Below are 25,402 nucleotides of genomic sequence, written 5' to 3'. Positions count from 1 at the left end.
CGTCCTTTTAATGTGTGTTGCTTTAGCTGTATAAATAACCGCTTCAGTGTGGTCATGGTGCCAGACTCCACCTGGAATCTTTATGCGAAAGGTTAATTTACACTTTGGAAGCCACTCGTTCGTTTACTTACTTATTTAAACCTAGGAATAATATAACAACACCAAATCACTTCTACATGTGTTTGATGGTGGACGGAAACCCACGTCGACAAAGGAAGAACGTGACAGATTCTCACAGATAGTCTCAAGCGGCTCCACCATATATGTCGTTTTAACTAGAAATTAAAGCAAGTGGTCTGTGATGGACTGGCGAATTGACCGGAGTGTTTTCTACGTGAATGAATTGGGTGACTTGCACCCACCGCGACCCTGACCAGGATAAAGCAATGGCAAAAAGACAATAAATTAATGAATGAAACTAGTGACCCCCTTTTAGTAAAGAAACCAAACAGTTTGTGTTACGTTTAAAAATGCCCTGCAACGTATTGGCTTGCACCCTGTGTTTGTCGTTAGAACCGGACCCGCCGCAACCCTGAACAAGATAAACTGGTTAATGAAAAATGAAATGTAACTTTGAGTTGACAGGATAAATATAATTTATTGACAGCATTATTTAGATCCTGGTGGTGCTGATAGTTACAATCCAAACAGCCAGATCAAGGATATCTAATAGGTTTAAAATATTCAGAATTACATTGTTTCCTTATATAACATGTTATAAGCACTAAGATACGTTCAAAATACATGTAATAAAAATGTCGAATAAACGTGATTCTGATTACTTGCATACAGAAGTATTATTTGACAGCATTGATTTGTGTGATCATTTGTTTACACGACCATAAGAGGATTATGATTTTAGCGCCATCCTGTGGTCTTTGTGATTTTTGCAGACTAAAATAATTAAGTAGCAAAGACTGCAGGACTGTTTGCAGCTTCTCTTTTTGCACTGGCAGGACATTGCAAGAGTCCAGCTTATTGTGAATTTATATCATTTCATCAACAGCTTTATTCTGGTGTCAGGGTTGCAGCAGGAAACACTAAGGGCAGGACAGGAGTACACTGGACAGGGCACCAATCCATCACAGGGCTTCCCCACCAGACATAACCAATCATGTCTGTGTAGACACCCGGGTCACACGGTCAGTGCAGAGAGTTGGAAGGCACCAACCACTGCTGATAAATTTCAAAAGCTTGCATTGCAAATAAACATCTTGATTTTTGAGATAATATTCTGTGGACTGATCAAAGGTGGAACTTTTACAACACACACTCAAACATTTAGTCGCTCACTTACATCTAGTGGGATCTTATCCAGTTTAACTGCATGTTTTTGCAAGGTAGGAGAACAAATTGAGTACCCAAAATAATACCTATGCGGATACAGGAAGAACACCCAAAACTCTTCACAGACAGTGACCAGAAGCAAGGATCAAACCCAAGTCCCTGGGTATTTGCAGGGTGGATGCTCTGGGGATTCATGATGCTCCCACCACCTAACTTCACAGTGGAGAGAAGTTTTAGGGAGGTAGAAACAGAAATAACTGTGTTATAATTTATTGCTTATTGCTCACCATGCAACTGTTCTTCTTGACTTTTTTTGTCAGTCTGCAACTCTTTTTTTTAGTAACAGCTGACTTCTCCCACCTTGTCATTATACTGAAAGCAACAGTGTGTGGTTCCATTACTAAAACAATTGTATAGAAGTATTTCCTGATGGCTCTAAAGCGTTATTTATTTATTTAATAATTTTGTCCCTGAGAAATTTAGGACACTCCTTCACCTTCACCACGAGTGTGTCTTGTTTGTGGAACCTTGCCAACCAATACTGAATAGTTTATAACACAGTTTACATACGAACATTTTAGTTTATGCTTTTAAATAAATGCTTTTTGGCTCCTTTTAAGTTTACCCTGGTTAGGGTTGCAGTGGGCCCAGTTTCTCTGAAATTACTGGCACACCCTGGACATGCTGCCAATCCATCACAGGGCCTCAGTCAATCCCCCAGACATAGCAAATCATGTCTGTATGTGGACCTGACTGGACAATAGCACTACTGGGGATTTGAACCCTGGATTTCAGCGGTTGTGGGTTTGGACCACTTGGACCCGGGTGCCATCATTTGTGCCCCTAGTACCAAGTCAAAATACATTTTGTTTGTAAATTAGAACTAAATATATGCAAAGTCATCATATTAAATAAAATAAATGCTTGAATAATTGTTTCCCCCTGTAGATATAAATACAGAGCAGTAATTAAGATCTGTTATATATTAATGTATTTATTTAAAATTTGATTTTTGACAAAAAAATAAGCAAAAAACAAACAAACAAACAAACAAAATAGTTCTGTTACATTTGGAAAACATTGTTAATTTACTAATTTTCACATGTGTAATGTGATGCACTTTAAATCTGTTTTAACTAATACAAGCAGAACTATATCTGCAACAAAACATCTAACGTAAAAAAAATTTGTTTTTGCTAAAAGTAACTTGGGTGAAATCATATGCCAATGGATTTAAAGGACTGTTGTTATTATCACAATAATGTATTATTACATTATTATTAGTATATCATTTAATAATATTACTGTATTATATAAATATTTGCTGACAGTTGTCATAGGGTTGCTATGTATAGACCTACATAAGCACTTGTACAAGATTTTATACCAATAAATTAAAGATTTATTATTACACTATTACACGTGATTTGTAGGCAAACTAAAATGATTTTTTTCCTTGTGTTCTTTTCCTCTCCCGTCTTCTCTCCCTCACTTGCGGAGATGGTTTCGTGCCAGCATTACTTTATTGATGAAATTGACTATAGCAGTAGCAGGCTGTTCCGGTTCAAGCTCTGCAAACAGGTGACACACATTTCCCAATCCGCTACCACTGCGCCGAGCTACAAATCCAAACATCCTGCACAGAGAGAGAGAGAGAGAGAGAGAGAGAGGGTGAGTTCATGGGCACCATTCCAATGCACTGCACTGCAGTACACACACACACACATCTTCTTTACCACCATGTCACCCCATGATTAACCAAGAGTAACGTTTTTTTTTTTTTGCATTTTTCCCAATTACCCGATTGCTTTACGCTTCCTTTCTACTGATCTCCACTGCTGATTGAGGAGAGCGAGACTGACACACGTCCCCTCCGACATGTGTGCAGTACCGACTGCATCTTTTCACCTGCATGAGGTGAGTTCATATGCAGATCAGCTTTGTGTACGGAGAGCCACACCCTGATCAACACATTATTCCCAGACTCTGTTAAAGCGCCATCAATCAGCCAGCAGAGGTCGTAATTGTATCAGTTATGAGGTCCCTATCCGGCTTCCCACCCTGTATAAACAACAAGCCAATTGTTGTTCATGTAGCCGCCCAGCCAAGCAGGATGGCAGAGCTGAGTTTCAAACCGACGAGATCGAAATGTCAGCACTGGTGTGCTAGCGTGTTTAACCGCTGTACCAAGAGTAACATTTAATGACAAAAAAAGAACATTTAAGGAAAAAAAACCTATAAGGATAATATGATTATTATCTGGCAGGTGGACGGAAACCCAAGTACCTAAAATAAACCCACCTAGATACTGATACAACATGGTTCAGGGCCTATATTGTTGTGCACCACCCACTCTACCACTGGCAACACTGTGTTGCCCAAAGGCCTAATTGTTTTTGGAAAATGTACCTCTGCTCTTTGTATTTGTCACACAGAAACGAACACAAAAAAATGTTTCACTTACTTGCTGGTGTTATCAGCAACAGTCCACCTAAGTACACATAAAAATGCACACACATTTATGCATGTGTATTTGAACAACATAAAACATATATGCATTGACTGAGAAAGACATTACCTATGTAAAAAAGTATTTACCCCCTTACTATGATCTTCATCTTAAAAACTAGCTGCACTGTGTATTAGTACTCATTGATTTCATTTTTGCTGTTTAATTAAAAAAAAATATGAGCAATAAGTGGCCGCTCAGGTGGCACAGCGGTAAAATACGCTAGCACACCAGAGCTGGGATTTTAAATACATCGTATCAAATCTCAGCTCTGCCATCCGGCTGGGCTGGGTGGCTATATGAACAACGTTTGGCTGTTGTTCATACAGGGTAGGGCGCCGGATAGGGACCTCATAACTGATGCAATTACATAGCGCACAGATTAGAGGAATAATGTGATCAGGGTGTGGCTCTCCATGCACAGGGCTGATTCGCATATGAACTCAGCTCGTGCAGGTGAAAAAATGCTGTCGGCTACAGCTCATGTGTGGAAGGGGACGTGCGTCAGTTCCCTGTCCTCAATCACGGGTGGGGGTCAGCACCAGTAGAGAGGAAGCATAATGCAATTGGGTAAAAATTGGATGCGCAAAAAATCGGGAGAAAAGGGAAGAAAATGCATAAAAAAATATGAACATTAAGTTCACATTTACAACATATAATTTTCTAGAAACAGTTTATTACCACTCACTTAACAGCCAGTTTCTGTCAGTTCCCTTAACTACTAATGTTAGATGCTACAAAATAGAAATATGTTAATATAAGAAATCATTTTTGTTTGCAAAAAACACATAAGCATCCAGGTTTGTAGGTAAAAAAATCCTACCTGTCATGTGGTAATTTTACTTGTCTAAATGTAGTTTTATTAAAAACATAAACATTTAAACAATTATCTATATTTTAGATGCCACCCTGATTTACTAGTCCCATCTAAATATGGTTTGTGATGCAGTTTCATTCACTCATAGACTCAACCCTCAAGAACAAAAACCTCATTCAGTGAAATAACTGAGTAAAACCACATTGTAGTTTAGACTCTCAGATGAAGAACATCAGCGGCCCACACTGAAAAGATCAGCTCCATACATGTGAGAAGAAAATTTACCTTTGATCCTCTGGATCCACACAGCTGAATATTACATTGTGAATGGGGTAATGTCTTCTAAAGAACAGCCTAAATGTAGAATGTGACAGAGAAACAAGACAACGATGGTTAAGTCATCTGATTGTCTAATATGCTTTAAAGATCTGTGCTTGTATGTGTGTTTGTGTTGTACCTGCGTTGATTGTCTGTAAGGGTAATACCCTGTGCAGACACTTTAAAATGAACCACAGTTGCTGAGGGTAAGGGGTCCTGAGTCAGAGTGCACTTGATTGCCTTGGAGATAGCCTGTGGACCGGTCAAAGACTCTGTGTCCACCGAGTTTATATACAGAACATTACAGGCTTGAAGAGAGTCAAAGCCAAGAAAAATTATTATGTTATTATTTGCTTATAAGAACAGTAAGAAGTATTTGAGCACTCAATCGGATGATCTAAAGATTTATATCACTCACCCGCTCCCTGTTTGAGCAATTCTGCAGCTGTGCTGGTTTTGATGCCGCTATGCAATTCCTGCAACTCACCAACAAGATCTAAAACAAACAGACATAAATACACATAATTACACATAACTATACTGTACTATAATATTATTAACAGTATATATATATATATATATATATATATATATATAATTTAAAAATGTAATAAAATATATGCAGTTTCACTGGACCATAGAACACATTAACAGGTTTCCCATACATCCTTATGGGAAAAAAATACCTTGAAACTCAATGCCTTTTAAACTCAACGTCACTCCCAGAACCAGTTGACGCTGAGCTATACCACTGTATAGTGAAACGTTTAACTGCAGCCATTACAAAGCACCAATGGTTAACAACAATTTCTAGGTCAAACCCAAACTATCAATATTGGGTTTGTGGAAGAAAAATGTCCAGTTCACTTGAAGTATTAATACACAATCAATCACTACTTAGAACGTTTAGATATGCTTAGGGCATAATTGCCAGTAGTCATATTCCAATATTCCAAGAATACTGCTACAATGGAATGTTACTGGAAAGTGATGTGTGACAAAAAGTGCGTCAAGTACATTGTATGACCTCCAAAACCCAGTTCTAGCTGGTTTACACAAGTTCCTATGTTCTAGCTAAGAAATCCCCATTAACTATGAAATCGTCTACTGTCACTGATGGATAAAATATAAAGGGTGGTTATTTTCTTTCCTTTTTATCACACTCACCAAGCTTCCATGTGAGACTTTGTCAGTGCGATTTTGAGGTATTTCATTAAGTGTTTCCACCATAGGTTGTTTTAAGTAAAATTGTCCAGATGGTCTAAAATAATTCATGAATTATGGTCTGCCATGACTTAGAAGCTGTTGGAACATGGGTGACACCATCCATAGTCAAGCAGGGCTTGCACTAACATAATAGGCTAAGCAGGGATTTTTTCTTGTACAGTAGCTTCTGGGGTCATGGAAGTGTAAAGCTTACTGAAATTTAAAGCTTAGTGACACCTGTGTTTTATCTGGACACATTTTAGTTTGGGTTTGCATCTTGACCTTGGCAAAGAGACCAGAGTTTTATATATTTGTACTTAATAGCAGTTGTTTACACAGATGATCTTAAAACCTGAGGTTGCTTGAAAAGGAGCCAGTGACATTCCTGACTAGTACAAATCTATGAATCACTTTCATAGATCTATACAGTGCTTTCTAGACTGTACCATTACAAGGCTTGTGGCTCAGTCTAATGTGTACAGTCAGCTAGTTCTTTTTATATGTGCACAGAAAAGCTATTAGCTAAAGTCAATCATAATCACCAACAAGGCAGTTAGAAGTAGCTGAATGTCTATTTCTGACCAAGCATAAATTATACAGTAAGTATATTTTTGACCCAGCAGTCACAAACTAATTTCAATCTATATAAGAGTTTATTTTATGAAATAAACAATGAAGTTTCATTCAAAGAAAAAAGATTTGCAGAAATCACTGCAATAAAAACAAATGCTGTGAAATAAATTGATCTTGCAAGTATGTAACATTTGACATCAACTGTACAAACCCACTGTGGCAACAATATTACCCACTGAAGAACATTGTAACAATACTGTAACAATAGTGTGTTTTGACAGGATTGGGGAGAAAATGTTTATACTGACAACACTCCGCATGTACATATCGGTTACAATTTATATTATTATTATTATTATTATTATTAATATTATTATTATCTGTATATTACCACTATTATACTCATTCATACCTATATCTGATATTATACTTTTTATATTTCATATTTATCCCTATATTTACACCTAGATATAAAACAATGTATATATATTTATCCCTATATATACCTAGATATAAAACAATGTATATATATATTTATCCCTATATATACCTAGATATAAAGCAATGTATATATATATTTGTCCCTATATTTACACATAGATATAAAACAATGTATCTTATTACTCCTATTGTATATACTTAAACCTGTAACCTATATATTGTATATTGTATATATTCATAGCTATAACAATATCTTTATCTTTATATCTATATTTATACTTATATATCTGTATATATTGTTTATAAGAATAGATACACTACTGCTCCTATTGTTATGCCAGATAAAAGCACATACATTTGCTACTCTCTACTTTATTTGTATTTGTTTCTTTTCTTTTGCTTAATCTCTCTCTCTCTCTCTCTCTCTCTCTCTCTCTCTCTCTCTCTCTCTCTCTCTCTCTCTCTCTCCATCCATCCATCTATCCATCCATCTATCCATCTATCTGCCTGCCTATCTATCTATCTATCTATCTATCTATCTATCTATCTATCTATCTATCTATCTATCTATCTATCTATCTATCTATCTATCTATCTATCTATCTATCTATCTATCTATTTTGTTACAGCGCATGTGCATAAAAGTACTAACATACAGTACCTTGAAAAGCCTTTAATTAATTAAATTATTAATTTATTAATTAATTGTCTGTTTTATTAATTAATAAATTAATTGTCTGTTTCACCACTGCTTTATCCTGGTCAGGGTGGCGGTGGGTCTGACCACCCACACACACACACACCAAGGGCAATTCTTAGTATCACAAATTGGTCTGACCGTCTATGGGCTTGTGGGAGGAAACCAGAGCACCCAGAAGACACCCACATGGACACAGGAAGAAGATACTCGACACAGAAATTACCTGGCCGGGACAGCACTACCAACAGTGGCCCCAACAATTTTTACATTAATAACTGTCACAGCCTAGGATGTTTATATGTATGTATGTGTACATAAAAATTTACTGTATATCAGTTTGCAATAAACCAATCAGACAAGAACAACTAAAATATCTCAATATGCAACAAAATTACTAAGGTGTTTGTATATGAAAGAGAGACCTTTATCTGGGATGCGTAGTTTGCAGGGCAGAGAGACTGGTGTGATCGAGTGTTGGTATACAAGAGCAGACAAAGAACCTACAAAAATAACCAGAAAAAAACCCTGTCAGTGTTAGACCAGCAGAGGGCACTGTTAATAATACATTACCAAATACTCTCTTACCAAAATATGTTTCATTCTGGCAGCCTTTAATTTTTACTCCTTTGGCTCCACTCTCAATCAAGAAATGCCTGACCAGCTGTTCCTCCGAGTGAGACGTTTGGTTAAAACTAATGGCATGGGGTGGCAGTGTAGCCACTTTCAGTGCCAATCCGTATGCGCCCTGGAATGAGTTGCTGTCTCTTATAAGAAAGTAGCCAGATTCTTTATCCTTGAGAACTGCGATTGCTAGAAACAAGAACAAAACATTCGATTTGCATACAAACACAATTAACAGAAAAGTTGAGACATTTTATTAAATGCAATCTGTGATTTGCTAATTCCACTGAACCTTTGATTTACTGACATAAGTATGATGAGCTTGATTGTATTTTTTATACATATAAACAAATGTTAAATTAAAATGGTTAAGTTGGGACAGGGGCGTAATAAGAGTGGAAAGTTTATAGAATAAAGTAACACTGTTCCAATGTTCCACAATAAGCATGTGAATTAGTAACAGGTGAGGGAGTCATTAGGTATAAAAGCAAGATTCATCAATGACCATAGCATGGGTGACTTGCATATGTGTGAAGATTTCACTGATGCATATACTGCCATCAAGTTGATTCCTTTCCCCAGGAGGTCTATGGTTATTTCAGGATGACAGTGCCAGGCCTCATTTTGTGCATGCTGCAACACTGTGCCTGAATGCCTGTCTACAGTCCAAATCTGGCTCTTCTTAAAAAATATACACCATGACCATTTTATCAGCTCCACTTACCATATAGAAGCACTTTGTAGTTCTACAATTACTGACTGTAATCCATCTGTTTCTCTGCATGCTTTGTTAGCCCCCTTTCATGCTGTTCTTCAATGGTCAGGACCCCCACAGGACCACTACAGAGTAGGTAGTGACACTGACATGGTGGTGTGTTAGTGTGTGTTGTGCTGGTATGAGTGGATCAGACACAGCAATGCTGATGGAGTTTTTAAATACATCACTGTCTTTGCTGGACTGAGAATAGTCCACCAACCAAAAATATCCAGCCAACAGCGCCCCGTGGGCAGCATCCTGTGACCACTGATGAAGGTCTAGAAGATGACCAATGCAATAGATGAGCAATCATCTCTGACGTTACATCTACAAGGTGGACCAACCAGGTAGGAGTGTCTAAAAGAGTGGACAGTGAGTGGACAAGGTATACCAGCACAACGCACACTAACACACCACCACCATGTCAGTGTCACTGCAGTGCTGAGAGTGTCCACCACCTAAATAATACCTGCTCTGTGGTGGTCCTGACCATTGAGGAACAGGGTGAAAGCAGGTTAAAAAGGCATGTAGAGAAATAGATGGACTACAGTCAATAAATGTAGAACTTCAAAGTGCTTCTATATGATAAGTGGAGCTGATAAAATGGACAGTGAGTGTAGAAACAAGGAAGTGGTTTTAATGTTATGGAATCAGACAATGCTGACCACAAACTGTTTAGCTGATGAAGTCTTGTATTGTGGTTATTAATGGTCAGAAATTCCACATTGCAAATTAAAGGTTCAAGAAAAAAAAACAAATTACAGATTCTTGATTGAAATTTCCAGAAATGTGATTTTCTAACAGGTAACTAACAAAGGATTGCATTTCTGGATGTCTTTCTCTCTCTTACCCTGGTCTCGAGAGATGCCAGGCTTGTACCAGAACTTGGAGCTATCCTGCACAAACTTGGCACTGACACGATTCTCTGGTTCCTGAGCTGCTTTACGCCTGGTCTCTGCATTGGACAAGGAGGGGACCTGTACCAGGAGGGAACTGTTGGAAAGTCCAGACGATGTTTTTACTGAGGAAGTATTAAAGATGGAGTCCTGGAGAGGACTGGTATGCTGTTTTTCCGGAAGGGGCGGTTGGGGAGGGGAAGCAGGAATAGTAATAGTAGTGTAGCCTGTGTATGGAACATGAGGCACAGTCAGGAGAGGGTAGTTGGTTGATGCCAAAGGAAATAAAGGTGTGATGCAGCCATCAGGCACTGGGGAAGAAGATCTTAAATCACTTGTACTGCCCTCCTCATTGGATGAAATCCCATCAGTCAAAGGGGTCATTCTGTGAACCAGCAAGGGAAGTTCGGAGATAGAGCTTCTCTCTGATGGACAGATAGAGGGATGGGGACTACTTAATGATATACTGAGGACTGAACATAGACTTGGGTAGACATTTTTGTTCTCCTCCATCTCTTGGTGACTAATGCTAGTAGACACTGTGCTGTTTCCTGGTTCAGAACTTTGGCTAGGTTCACTTGAAAGGGTTGTAGTGGATGTGGACTCTGTAACAATAGCATCCTTTGTTTCAGACTGCAGTGGCTCTTGGGTGAGTTTAGAAGAAATAATAGAGGCCCTGCTTAAAGGATTAGATTTTTCCTTCACGTCATGGCTCTGATCCGAGTCTCCTGGCTCTAGCGATGGTCCTGTGCTGAAAAATCCAAAGGAATCTTTTATTAGTACAAAACACTGATCTGATCTGATCTGATCATGAAGGCAGATCTCATCACAACTTAGATTCTACATTCAAAACATGCCACAATAGTTTAATTGATTCTCCATAAAATAATCAAAACTAAACCCACTATCATTAATTAAATAAGTAATATAAATATAAAGGATATATAATCAAAAGTAACCAGGGTCATAGTGGATGCAGAGATTAATATGAAAAGATTAGGGGGTTACACCATAGATATTAGTGCTTGAATACTTGTTTTACCCATTGTGTATGTCTACATGGCACCATTGATAAGGACCTTTAATGAAGTACAGTAGACCCTTGTGTTATGAACGGTTTACCATACGAACATTTTTGGTTACAAACGATCATTTTCAACTTAACGTACGAACAAATTTCAAATTACGAACCGAAATTCGCGGAACATGTGACGTCACAAACAAGTTCACTCTGGGTGTCTCTCTCTCTCTTTTTTCTGGTGTTTCCTTTATATTTTGTAAAATTCAATATTAAAATGGCCTCAAAGAATGTGCAGAAAAATCGTAGTGTTGAGTAAATAAAAAAAATCTATTACATTTGTTGTTGTATAATTACTCCTGCCAGTAGCAGTCACTGTGTATTAGACAGCGGGGACAGTGAGTGAGAGAGAAGAAGGAAGTTGCTGAGTAAAGTATTCTTTCTTTTGTGCAATTACAAAATACAACACTATTGAAATAAAAAAGGAAATAAAAGAGAAATATGAAAGTTATTGTTGTTTCTGGTAGATACATTTTATAAAAAAATACAAGGAAAGTTATTATGGTGTATGGTATAGCACACGTACTGTACTATGTATTGTTGTTTATTATTGTTTATTACAGTATTATCTATTCTATAATTTAAGTTTTAAGGGAAATATACTTGTATTTATAACAAAAAAGACCATTTAAGACATTAGAGAGGTTAGGTAAGGGGGTGGTTTGGAAGGTCTGGCACGGATTAATTTTATTAACATTATTTCTTATGGGAAAAATAGGTTTAACTAACGAACATTTTGACTTAAGAACAGTCATTCGTAACCAATTAAATTCATTCATTCAAGTCAAGGATCTACTTTACTACAAAATGCAAACCCTTTTGGGACATAATTTTCTCTTACAAATCTGCTTTCATAGCTTTTGCTTATTCCAGATTTTTTATGTTACAATTTGACTTTGCATTCTCTAAATTTAATTCCTTTCTTCCCCTTTTCCTTTCCCTTCCATCTTCGGTGGCTTTAAATTAACCTTCCAAACATTTTTCACTGGCTTAATATTAACACCTACATTAACTGTTTAATGTAACATAAGCATTCATTCATTCATTTATTTATTCATTGTCCACTCTACCACCGCTCCATCCTATTCAGGGTAGCATTTGGTCCAACCCACTGGGTGGAAGGTGGGAAACACCCAGGACAGGGTGCCGGTCCATCACAGGGCAAACACACACACTTACACCTAGGGCAATTTCAGTAGCTTCAGTCAACCTGACTGCACGTCTTTGGACTGTGGGATTAAACCAGAGCACCCAAAGGAAACCCATGCAGACGTGGGAGGAACATGCAAACTCCACACAGAAAGGACCTGGACTGCTTCACTGGGGAATCAAACCCAGGACCTTCTTGCTGCAAGGCATCATTTTAATGTAAACTACATGAAAATAGGGGTAATTAGGGTGTATCCATTCCAAATTTTCTCTAAAGCTGTAATCCTGATTCATCAGTTGCTTAGTTAACTGCTTGTTTTGATATACAGGGGTTGGACAAAATAACTGAAACACCTGGTTTTAGACCACAATAATTTATTAGTATGGTGTAGGGCCTCCTTTTGCGGCCAATACAGCATCAATTCGTCTTGGAAATGACATATACAAGTCCTGCACAGTGGTCAGAGGGATTTTAAGCCATTCTTCTTGCAGGATAGTGGCCAGGTCACTACGTGATGCTGGTGGAGGAAAACGTTTCCTGACTCGCTTCTCCAAAACACCCCAAAGTGGCTCAATAATATTGGGCCAAGGGAATGCCATGATATGGCAGCCCAAACCATCACTGATCCACCCCCATGCTTCACTCTGGGCATGCAACAGTCTGGGTGGTACGCTTCTTTGGGGCTTCTCCACACCGTAACTCTCCCGGATGTGGGGAAAACAGTAAAGGTGGACTCATCAGAGAACAATACATGTTTCACATTGTCCACAGCCCAAGATTTGCGCTCCTTGCACCATTGAAACCGACGTTTGGCATTGGCACGAGTGACCAAAGGTTTGGCTATAGCAGCCCGGCCGTGTATATCGACCCTGTGGAGCTCCCGACGGACAGTTCTGGTGGAAACAGGAGAGTTGAGGTGCACATTTAATTCTGCCGTGATTTGGGCAGCCGTGGTTTTATGTTTTTTGGATACAATCCAGGTTAGCACCCGAACATCCCTTTCAGACAGCTTCCTCTTGCGTCCACAGTTAATCCTGTTGGATGTGGTTTGTCCTTCTTGGTGGTATGCTGACATTACCCTGGATACCGTGGCTCTTGATACATCACAAAGACTTGCTGTCTTGGTCACAGATGCGCCAGCAAGACGTGCACCAACAATTTGTCCTCTTTTGAACTCTGGTATGTCACCCATAATGTTGTGTGCATTGCAATATTTTGAGCAAAACTGTGCTCTTACCCTGCTAATTGAACCTTCACACTCTGCTCTTACTGGTGCAATGTGCAATTAATGAAGATTGGCCACCAGACTGGTCCAATTTAGCCATGAAACCTCCCACACTGAAATGACAGGTGTTTCAGTTATTTTGTCCAACCCCTGTAGCACTAAAGCTTCCTAAATCAGATGCAGACTCGTTTGTATGCCATTTTTGTTTTTATTCTGATTTAATCAATTGACACAGTATACTAACATTAAGATGAAAAGGATATGCCAGGGTGGAAGGAACTGATATGGTACAAACCTGGTTTGGACCTGCAGAGACAGAGCCCTAGCTTCCCTTGCTAGGTCATCATAAGTATCTTTTGTCTGATTGTTATTGCTTTCTGAAATATAACAAAAATATGTTTATATAGCATCAACATTTTATCATTTTGTGGACTAATAAGTTAAAAAAAATTACATTTCCACCACTTTTGTGATTATACAGTACTTTGTATCGTACCTATGTGGTTGACATGGAGACTGTCCTCCCTTCCGGAAGACACAGCATTGTTGACTTGCTGTTGGGAAAGACTAGGTATTTTGGGGGAAGGGGTAAGAGTATGATGAGATGAGTTTGGAGAATGATTCATGGATGCATAACCAGGGCTTTCTCTTTCTTGTGGTGGCGAGCAAGGGCAGGATAAACTGGGGCTGTGGTAACCACTGCTGTGAGGACTTGGATGTGAACTAGTTGCAGTATCTGACCGATCTGGCACATAAACTGGATGGTCTTGTTTCAAGATGGAATGGCAATGGCGATGTCCATAGGATGACAGGATTGGGGGGATCATAGATCTCTGCCCCCAGTACTCTGGCCTCTGCAACTCTGGAGCTCTATCTCTTGTCCACTGCACTGAGCCCTCCTGTCTGTATCCAAACCCTGTTCCTCGGGACCAGGGAGGGCTTTCGAGTTGGCTCACTCGAAGGGAGCGGGCAAGGTCCTCCCGCAGGTGTGAGCAGTCCTTGCAGGAACAGGAAGTAGGTGAAGTCGTGCAGAAGCGTAACTCATGGTAAGGACTGGAAGGCAGTGACTGGTGAGATTGGTGGTTGTGGGAGTGACTCGAGCAATGGAACATTGGGTATGGATCTCCAGAGAAGAGCAAGTGGGACTGTGCAGGCAGGGTACGTGCATGAGAAGAGTGAGCACGCGTAAGCTGTGAGTGTGTGTGCGTCTCTAATGAGGGGTAAGGGTAAACGGGTCGGGTGGTTTGAGGGTAGACTTGATGTTGACTGTGTCCTCTCTCCCACAGAAGTTCTGGATGGGAGATACACATCTCACATAATGGTAAAGATGAGGTATGAGTGCAGGGAAGTGTATGGTGTTTGGAATAGACTTTTTGAGGATGTGCGTTGCTCAACTCAGGCCCACAGTAGGATTGAGGGTGGGAGTACGGACGGCCACAGCAGGAGCGCTCTATTTCGAGATGAGAACACTCCCTGTCATCAAGTATGGCTGTCTCTCGGTCCTTCTTTTTTACACTTTCGCCATTATTTTCTCTGTCCAACCTTTGAGGTTGATAATGAGGTAAAGGCATGGGCGGTTCATGTAAAAGCTCAGAGATGGTAAAGCTGTGTTCTAAAACAGAGCTTGGACAGGTGGACTGATTTGAAGCAATGACCGGTGGGCTACTTTTCGAACTGAAGCCGGGCACACGCCGCTTCCTGACCTGTGCGTACAGACTGCCATCGAGTGGACCACGCGTATGACAAATATCTACACACAGAGAAAAATAGCAGTTAGATTTTTGTTATGTACAATTTTGTAGAGTGGAGTTATTCAGGGCAGATGTTTAGAAACATCACAGTAAGGATCCAGTGTAAAAAGAGATAAAACAGTATTTCAGAGTAGGTCGTTGGTTAGCTAATATATAAAGTTGACCTCTGCACTCTGGTAAAGATGTATCAACATGCCTTCTCACAAACATAAAGTTTTTCCTAAAACTTTTCTCTAAGATCTGATTTAAGCCATAAACAAACCAACCATATATTGGACCCAACAGTATAGAATGTCCTGAAACATTGGACGTCATTTGAATAAACTATTTGACAAGGAAGCTGGCAAGGTATTAGGTCCAGACTTGCAAAGCTACAGCAGAGTAGGTGTTTGAAAACCACTCTTGGAAGACTTTAAAAGTATGTTTGCCAAATTATGTGCAAAACATAACGCATAGTGCTGGACGTTATTTAATCTACTGTCACATCCAAGGGCAAAGGTATTACACCTCTTCAGATAATTGGAGGAAACAGTGGCTATGGTAGTAGAAGATAAAAAACAGATGGTGGAAAAGCTAGTAAACATAAAAGACTGTAGCCGGAGGAAAAATGTCTGTATAATGAACCTTCCTGAGTCCATTTCTGAGTTTTCCTCCAAGATGCTGGTGGAATTACTAGTTTGAAACACACTGCTATCCATGCCTGAGTAAGACTACTGCCATCACACTGTAGCACCAAAGCCTGGATCAGGTCGGCGCTCTCGCCAGTCCATTATTTGTTTTTACTAAGATTGGGTTAAGGAGCTTGTATAGCAGGCTGTCAGGAAGCACAGTGGTCTTGAGTATCAAAGCCACTTGTTAAGATTCATCCAGGGCTACAGCAATGAGGTCTCTCTCAAATGAAGTGAGTGCAAAGAAGTAGTGACAAGGTTCTGGAGGACAGGACTAAAGCCTGTTTTAACATCATTGCTCCAGGGAAATGCTACAACTCAGTTTACTACCGGACACATTTAATGAGACCTTAATACTTAAAGAGAAAGATACACAAGACTGTTTCCCAAATAGTTTAATTAATAGATAGATATTGCACAACCATACAATGTAGAAAGAAAACCATAAGGAGAGATATACAGGGGCACCGCTATATACAAATATGAAGTAAAAAACAGTATAATGTATTAATAAAGTATCAGTATACACATTTATTATTTCCATTATAATTACCACTACCATTATCACCACTATTAACAACATTATTTCCGTTACTATCACTAGATTATTAATAACAATAATAATATAACAATAATAACAATAACAATAATAATAATGATAATATCAAAATGTGACAGCAAATTTGGGGTCTAGAAAATAAAGTGACCGGTGAATAAGTGGTTTACGTTCGAGGAAAAACAACACTTGGTCTGGCTGCCTTGACTTTATTTAAAAAAAAAAATATTTTCTTTATGCATTTTCTCCCCTTTTTTTTAGCACGTCCAATTGCCCCATTGCATCATGCTTTCTCTCCACCAATGCCGATACCTGCTCTGATTGAGAAGAACGAAGCAAACCCACACCCCCTCCAACACGTGGGCAGCATGCCGTATGGATCTTATCACCTACACTTCGACGAGTGCAGTGCAGCTTAGCTGCGTGTACGGAAAGACATACCCTGAGAGCACTATTTTCTCATCTCTGTGCAGGCGCCATCAATCAGCCAGCAGAGGTCGTAATTGCACCAGTCATGAGAGAGAGACCCTATCCGGCTTAGCCCCGCCCATATGAACAACAGGCCAATCGTTGTTCATGTGGCCGCTCAGCCTCAGCCGGCAAGGCAGAGCTGAGATTCGATACGATGTATTTGAGATCCCAGCTCTGGTTCCAGCGTGTGCTTTTACCGCTGCGCCACCTGAGTGGCCTGGCTGCCTCGACTTTAAAGAGACTAACCACAGAAGGTAAAAAATTAATAATAATTCAGACACTGTGACTAGAAAATGTATTACCAAGCATTAGACATCTGAATGAGGTTGGATTTATTAAAGGTAGCGCTTATAACATGGGAACATGGTACTGCAGCCATGAAGCAGACCCCAAAGATTACTGGAATTTGGGGAGGAAGTAGAGAATATAAGCATGTTATATATAGACGATAACCTGTTTCTTTTTAGTAATGCTCACAAGTCTATTCAGCACCAATGAGCATCATAGAGGCATAAACTGAATTATCAAGCTATAAGATTATTGGTGTAAATAATTGGTATAATAAACAATTTATTGGAAAGAAGGCAGAATTCATAGGTGTCTGTAGGTGATCTTTAGGGTCAGGTGCATGTAAAGTGGGTGGGTAACTGATGTAAAATGCTTGTGTTTTTTGCGTGTACATACCCTCTGTACTGTCCTGATGGTGAACATTAAAGTTTTCATATGAGTCCCATCTCACTATAGGATCTGTACAGCTTAAATCCATGCTCGCTCCAGGGTCTTTATTCTGAATCTCCCTTCCTAAAGACAGAACCCACATTCTCACACCTCAGTTAAGAGTAATTCAATATAAACTAGAGTGATGAATAAATGTAGGGAGTAAAATGATGTAACAAGTACCTTTATCTGGGTCTGGACCAGGGGAGAACACCAGCTCTACTGTGGCATCAACTGGGTAACGTTTATCTAGAGCAACCCACAAAGACAAATATCATTATATATCTGTCAGATTGGTGGACTGATGTGTGTATATGGATAGGTAACCAATTAAAGGAAAAATATGAGTAAATAAACATAACATTAGGACATTGTTGATTAGGTTGCAGAGAATGTGTTGAGAATGCAGGATGTGTTTAGCAGCTAAAGAAACCAGTAATATCAAGAAATGTCAACTTATATATATATGATTAATGTAATAACTATAACTATATACATATAAAGTATAAGGTCTATGTACATATAATCATTTAAAAATATGAATGGAAATAGCTAGGAATGTATGATAATAATAATAATAATAATATAATAACAACAACGTGCATGTATGTAAAGTGCAGGCACACATGATAAATAAAGTCCAGTGTGTAGTCCAAGGTATTAACAGTGTTATGTGGCATTTAACAAAGTGACTGAAGTGGGAAAGAAACTGTTCCCGAGCCAACTCTTCCTGGCACATTTGCTACTGTGAGTCCTCCCAGATGGCAGGTGAATATACAGTGTGTGGCTGATGGTGCTGTTAGGGAACCAAAGATGTACTGAGCAGTTTTCACCACCTTATGTAGGGCCTTCCTGTCAGTCACAGAGGGGCTGTCGTACCAGACTGTCACTCAGTTAGACAGTACGTTGTCGATGGTGCAGCAGTAAACATTTGTGAGGATTTGAGGAGACAGACTAAAGCAGGGTTCAGTAGAGCAACAATAATAGAAATTGCTCTAGTTAAATCAAGTCAATGTATTTGTATAGTGCTTTAGTGTCAAGTCTCAAGGCAAAAACTTGATATGGTCAAATATTTCATACAAATGGCCAGTGCATGTGTAGAGTACATTAAGAGAACAGTACACATTTTAATTCTTGACCCCTAAAGTGAGAGAACCTGTGGGTCTGTTTCACTGTGAGGTCATTTTGCTAGTATCGTTTGAACCCATGTGTCCCAATAATATGTTAATTCATTCATTCATTCATTTTCTTATCCGCTTATCCAATTACGGTCGCCCGGGGGGGTTGGGGGGTTGTTGGGGGATTTTTCGGAGCTGGAGCCTATCCCAGCTTTTCAATTGGCACAAGGCACACAGTAACACCCTGGACGGGACGCCAGTCCATCGCAGGCCAGACACACACACACACATTCACTTACAGGGCAATTCAGTGTCTCCAATTAACCTGACTGCATGTTTTTGGACTGTGGGAGGAAACCGGAGCTCCCGTAGGAAACCCACGCAGACACGGGGAAAATGCATACTCCACACAAAAAGGACCCGGACCCAGGACCATCTTGCTGTGAGGCGACAGTGCTACCCACTAAGCCACTGTGCCGCCCTATAATATGTTTATATAACAAAAAATCTATACAGATTATGTATACCTTTGCATGCATGGTCCAGCTCTCCTTTCCCAAACCAAAGCTGAGCTCCATGAACTGTACACGTATGAAACTGAACTCTGAAAATACATTCCCGTTCACACACTCCTGAGCGACGATGATAGCACTTTACCTGAGAACATATGCAAAAAAGCAAAATCCTGTAAGTGAAGTGTTCTGAGATTATGTGCTGCACTGTAAGAAGGTTGTTTTATGAAATAAAAAGTTGGGGAATGTTTCTTACCATAATGTCTCCCTTCAGCAGTAGAGCAGGTTCTATTTTAATACACAACATTTTGTTCGTGGAGCCCTCATTATCACTGCAACACAATACAATCAGGTATGTGCACACATGCACACATATGTGGATAGAGCATCAGCCCACTGAATAAAATGCACAGTGGAAATAAATCTACAATAACAACAGTTTTACAATAATAAACCATGAAACTCACTATACACGTGACGTGTACACCAACTTCAGAGACTGGTAGATCTTCAGGAAAGGAGCATAACCTATGAGAGGATGAAGCCTGATATAAACAGAGCTGCTCACCCTGTCTATGTACACTTAAATATCATGTGATTAATAGTGCTACTCAGTATTTAAAAATACTTTAAAAGAAAGTGCAAGAATAAAGAAAAAGAAATGATGGCATGAGCCACTGAAAGACTCATTATTTTACAAATGTTTGTAAAGGTGGACTGCATGGCTAGGTGCTTGATTTTATTCACATGTGACAATGGGACTAAACGTTACACCTGAAATCAATGATTATGTCCCAATTCTTTATGTATGTATGAATGTATGAAGACAGGAAGCTGGGAGCACGATGGCTCAGTCGCCTCACAGCAAGATGGTCCTGAGTTTGATCCCCAGGTGGGGTGGTCTGGGTCCTTTCTGTGTTGAGTTTGCATGTTCTGCGTGGGTTTCCTCCAGTAGCTCTGGTTTTCATCCCACAGTTCAAAGACATGCAAGTGAGGTGAATTGGAGATCCAGAATTGTCCATGACTGTGTTTGACATTAAACTTGTGATCTGATGAATCTTATGTAATGAGTAACTACCGTTTCTGTCATGAATGTAACCAAAGTGTGTAAAACATGATGTTAAAATGCTAATAAATAAATAAACAAATAAGACAGGAAGCTGTGTAAATGTACTGTGTGTGTTTGTGACCTCCACCTGGCTGGTAATTGTCTAACACTGGAATATGAACCTGGTGCAGGAACAGGGGAGAGCTGTTTATCTTGATAGCACCAGACAGAAGGCCAGCAAAATAATAAATATATCTGTGTAAGAGAAATATAATTACTTAATACACTCGGCTCACACTTTATCAGAAACACAAAGTCAGCATCTTCACTCACTGGCCATTCATTATGTACACCAACCATTCCTTCCTTTTTTATTAACTGCTCTAACCCTGGTCAGTCTCATACACAGGGCAACGTAAAGTACTCTATTCAAGTATTACATGTTTCTGGGAGGTGGACCATTGTGCTGCCAAATGTTTATATTTTATATGACAGTATACTATAAGAATTACTAACTGTAACCCATCTAAATCTATGCACAATTCACGGCATTTCTTATCTATGTTTATTGAATTGGGTGGTGAATTATTGAATTCTCAGTACAGCAGAGACCCTGAAATAGTAGTGGCATAATGAGTGTGGCAGTGGTGTGGACAATGAGTCGCATGAAAGTAGAAGATTATACAGACTGAAGAAGCTGGTTTATGCTCACATCTATTCTAAGATGCAGAAAACATAAATATATATTTTTTATATTTTCACTGCTGGAAAATGTACTTTTAGTGTATATATATACTTCAATTTCACAAACATGTATTCTGATTTTGTACCTATAAATCAATAAATCAAAAATATTTAATATACTTAAGGTTTATAAGCATAGACAAGAAGTTTAAATATAAAAATGTTCAGAGACAGGAACTGAAATGTAAAAATGTCTCTATAGGTTACATAAAAATAAATCAGGTTCTAAACAGCTGCAAGTAAGCAGTCATTCGAAAAGAGTTGCAGGATGACCTGAATACAGCAATAACAACAAATGCACAGTAAACAATATGCAATTACTGCATCACAATAATCTCAGTTCCCACACCTGACCCTACACTTATCTACTAAAAAAGAAGCTAAGAGATGTGCATCTAAAATTCACACACAAGCATTCAGATGAATCTGAACTTTTTTGAAACAATGTACTCAGGTCAAACAAAACAAAGACAAAGCAATAATTTTAAACTTTACATTTTAGCTTAATTTTTACTACAACAACTACAATTTTGCAGCTTTATTAAATTACTGTTGTTTTTTTACTTGTGGTTTTAAGCATATTTTTATGCTTCTGCATTTGGAATTAGTTTTGATACTAATTCCAAGTCTAAAGACATTGTGTGTAAAGTCGAAGTGTATATATGCAATAAAAATGTATTAAATAACAAAAACAAAAGTGGTTAAATACTCATTTCCACTCACTGTATGTCTTTGAGGCTACATGCTTTTTGCCAATATTATGTCTGCTGGGATTAACAGGTTACACCCAACAAGCCAAATGTACGATATTTAAACATCTCAAAGTCACTGCTGGATGAAATACCAAAAATATCCAGCCAGTAATGGCCTGACTGGTAATGAAGGGTTAGAAAAGAATCAACATAAATTGTGCTTGAAAAAAATAAGCCATAGTTTAAACTGTGCAACGCAAGGTGAGCAACAAGGTTGTGTGTATAATAAAAGTGGTTGGAGTGTGTATACCTTAAGATGGTGACAACATGTCTATGACTATGCTGTCTTTGGATTTTAACAGTTTCTTGTTTTTGTGAATGGAACACATTTAAAAAAATTTTTTATTGTGGCTGTTAAAAAGAAATATCAAAAAATCTGATAATATATAATATATCAAAATAAATGTACTTATTGTTAACAAGATTAGTAATTTGGTGGTATAGAAATCACCACAAGAGCAATAGTTACAAAATATGCATTGCTATGCACATTTTTGGGGTGGTCCACTACTGGGTGTACTGGGTGTAGGATGTAAACCTTTAAACCTAGTACATAATCCCTTGAACATTTCAAGTTCATGTACATTTTCGACTTTAAATATTTAACTGTGGCAGTTACCTGTTTTGAGATGGCTGTAGAGAGGAAGAGATTTTGTCCTCACAGAACTTTCTCATGGCAACGTTGGTAAGAGCTTGATCTTCCCTGCAAACAGCGGATGGAAATTTACCAGTTATGAAAATGTTTGCCCTGTATAAAGTTATGTTAATGTATTCATGTTTATAAGTGTTTACCTAGCTGTGGTCTTGCTGTAGTGCATGTAAGCAGCTATTATTACTCCTGTTTTTCCTCTGTTCCCCTGAGAAAGGAACGTTTTAGAGTTATTATTATACTTATACAATTAACTTGTGTGTGAGCAATGAGGAACACTTCATATTAGCCTAGATTTTAAGCACCCAATGATTATGTTATGGGTGAACTTTACTTACTGACCTTGCAGTGGAGTACAACAACATTACGCGGGTCAGAGTTCAGCCAGGTTTCCATGGTCTTGCACAAAGTACATATACTATTCAAGGGTGGGGCATGCTGGTCCGGCCAACCAAACTCCTCAACCTAATGAATGAAAGAGGACAATGCAGTATGGAAAAGACAAAGTCAATGTACAGTGGGGTCAAAAAGTATTTAGTCAGCCACTGATTGTGCAGGTTCTCCTACTTAGAAAGATGAGAGAGGTCTGTAATTTTCATCATAGGTACACTTCAACTATGAGAGACAAAATGAGAAAAAAAAATCCAGGAAATCACATTGTAGGATTTTTTAAGAATTTATTTGTAAATTATGATGGAAAATAAGTATTTGGTCACCCACAAACAAGCAAGATTTCTGGCTCTCACAGACCTGTAACTTCTTCTTTAAGAAGCTCTTCTGTCCTCCACTCGTTACCTGTATTAATGGCACCTGTTTGACCTCGTTATCTGTATAAAAGACACCTGTCCACAGCCTCAAACAGTCAGACTCCAAACTCAACCATGGCCAAGACCAAAGAGCTGTCGAAGGACAACAGGAAGAAAATTGTAGACCTGCACCAGGCTGGGAAGAGTGAATCTACAATAGGCAAGCAGGTTGGTGTGAATAAATCAACTGTGGGAACAATTGTAAGAAAATGGAAGACATACAAGACCATTGATAATCTCCCTTGGGGTCAAAATGATCATGAGAACGGTGAGCAAAAATCCCAGAACTACACGGAGGGACCTGATGAATGACCTGCAGAGAGCTGGGACCAAAGTAACAAAGGCTACCATCAGTAACACACTACGCCGAGAGGGACTCAAATCCTGCAGTGCCAGGCGTGTCCCCCTGCTTAAGCCAGTACATGTCCAGGCCCGTCTGAAGTTTGCCAGAGAGCATATGGATGATCCAGAAGAGGATTGGGAGAATATCATGTGGTCAGATGAAACCAAAATGGAACTTTTTGGTAAAAACTCAACTCGTCGTGTTTGGAGGAAGAAGAAAAACCCAAGAACACCATACCTACTGTGAAGCATAGGGGTGGAAACATCATGCTTTGGGGCTGTTTTTCTGCAAAGGGGACAGGACGACTGATCCGTGTTAAGGGAAGAATGAACGGGGCCATGTATCGTGAGATTTTAAGCCAAAACCTCCTACCATCAGTGAGAGCATTGAAGATGGAACGTGGCTGGGTCTTCCAGCATGACAATGATCCCAAACACACCGCTCGGGCAATGAAGGAGTGGCTCCGTAAAAAGCATTTCAAGGTCCTGGAGTGGCCTAGCCAGTCTCCAGACCTCAACCCCATAGAAAATTTGTGGAGTCCGTGTTGCCCAGCGACAGCTCCAAAACATCACTGCTCTAGAGGAGATCTGCATGGAGGAATGGGCCAAAATACCAGCTACAGTGTGTGCAAACCTGGTGAAGACTTACAGGAAACGTTTGACCTCTGTCATTGCCAACAAAGGTTATGTTACAAAGTATTGACTTGAACTTTTGTTATTGACCAAATACTTATTTTCCACTAACTTTCCAATAAATTCTTTAAAAATACTACAATGTGATTTCCTGGATTTTTTTTTCTCATTTTGTCTCTCATAGTTGAAGTGTACCTATGATGAAAATTACAGACCTCTCTCATCTTTCTAAGTAGGAGAACCTGCACAATCAGTGGCTGACTAAATACTTTTTGGCCCCACTGTATGTGATGACATACTTGGGTATGTTGTACTAATCTATATTGCAAACTGTTTCTGCAGCAATATAAATAAAACCTTTTATATATATTTTATATATACTATACTGTAATGTAACCACCAAATAGATTAAAAGGATCAGTGGTTTATTTAGTGCTTTTTTTCCATGCAAAAGGAAGCATCTGCTACTTCTTTTTTATTTTTTTATTTTTTTTATAAGCAACAAGGTTTAGTTAAATTGTAAGATGCTAATTTTACAGTATAATTTGCACATAGCTCCATGGAAATATTAAGTTTGCTTGACATTAAACAGTGTTACCTATGTTTCAGTAGCTTTTAATTACTTTACCCAGACATTAGCATGCGATAAATGTTGTATGGATTTTTAATAGGTGCAGTTAAACTAGTCTTATTTACAGATTCCTTAGGCCACCCAAAGATGATGGGTGTTTGTTGAGTCTGGTTTCTCTTAAAGTTTCTTTCTTATAATATTTACAATTTTTCCTTGTCACAGGAGAGTTGAACACTGGGCTGAAAGCCTCTCCTTGTAAAAACTCAGTCATTACTAAAACGGCAAGCAACAAAGCCAAGGACCATTGAAACAATTAATCTGATGAGAAATCATGGACACCTATTTAAATCCTGGTAAGCAACTTTTACATGTATGGCTTTTAGAAAATACCTTAGCAACTTAAAATTGTAGCTAAATGCACTTCAAGCAATTGAGAGTTAAGGGCCTTGCTTGGGGCACAACAGATGCAACTTGGTAGTGGTGAGG

General features: G+C 38.9%; 1 protein-coding gene across 1 annotated transcript in view; it reads right to left on the bottom strand.

Annotated features, from left to right (window-relative positions):
- Positions 1-2,495: 2,495 nt before the first annotated feature.
- Positions 2,496-25,402, bottom strand: part of tns2b (tensin 2b) — a 35,962-nt gene continuing 13,055 nt past the window's right edge. Inside the window, exons 6-24 of the mRNA XM_062997038.1 lie at positions 22,907-23,029; positions 22,708-22,772; positions 22,535-22,618; positions 20,568-20,674; positions 19,839-19,899; positions 19,628-19,703; positions 19,387-19,516; positions 17,925-17,990; positions 17,709-17,825; positions 14,075-15,328; positions 13,874-13,955; positions 10,080-10,876; positions 8,437-8,661; positions 8,274-8,351; positions 5,350-5,427; positions 5,071-5,239; positions 4,899-4,967; positions 3,752-3,778; positions 2,496-2,923 (exon numbers count right to left, since the gene is read on the bottom strand). Of these exons, the coding sequence (XP_062853108.1) occupies positions 2,776-2,923; positions 3,752-3,778; positions 4,899-4,967; positions 5,071-5,239; positions 5,350-5,427; positions 8,274-8,351; positions 8,437-8,661; positions 10,080-10,876; positions 13,874-13,955; positions 14,075-15,328; positions 17,709-17,825; positions 17,925-17,990; positions 19,387-19,516; positions 19,628-19,703; positions 19,839-19,899; positions 20,568-20,674; positions 22,535-22,618; positions 22,708-22,772; positions 22,907-23,029 (3,756 nt within the window). The 3' untranslated portion in view covers positions 2,496-2,775. The remainder of the gene's footprint in view (positions 2,924-3,751; positions 3,779-4,898; positions 4,968-5,070; positions 5,240-5,349; positions 5,428-8,273; positions 8,352-8,436; positions 8,662-10,079; positions 10,877-13,873; positions 13,956-14,074; positions 15,329-17,708; positions 17,826-17,924; positions 17,991-19,386; positions 19,517-19,627; positions 19,704-19,838; positions 19,900-20,567; positions 20,675-22,534; positions 22,619-22,707; positions 22,773-22,906; positions 23,030-25,402) is intronic.

This window comes from Trichomycterus rosablanca, chromosome 6 (genome assembly GCF_030014385.1).
Source record: "Trichomycterus rosablanca isolate fTriRos1 chromosome 6, fTriRos1.hap1, whole genome shotgun sequence".
Taxonomy (NCBI): Eukaryota; Metazoa; Chordata; class Actinopteri; order Siluriformes; family Trichomycteridae; genus Trichomycterus; species Trichomycterus rosablanca.
This window is presented reverse-complemented; position numbering and strand designations above follow the sequence as displayed.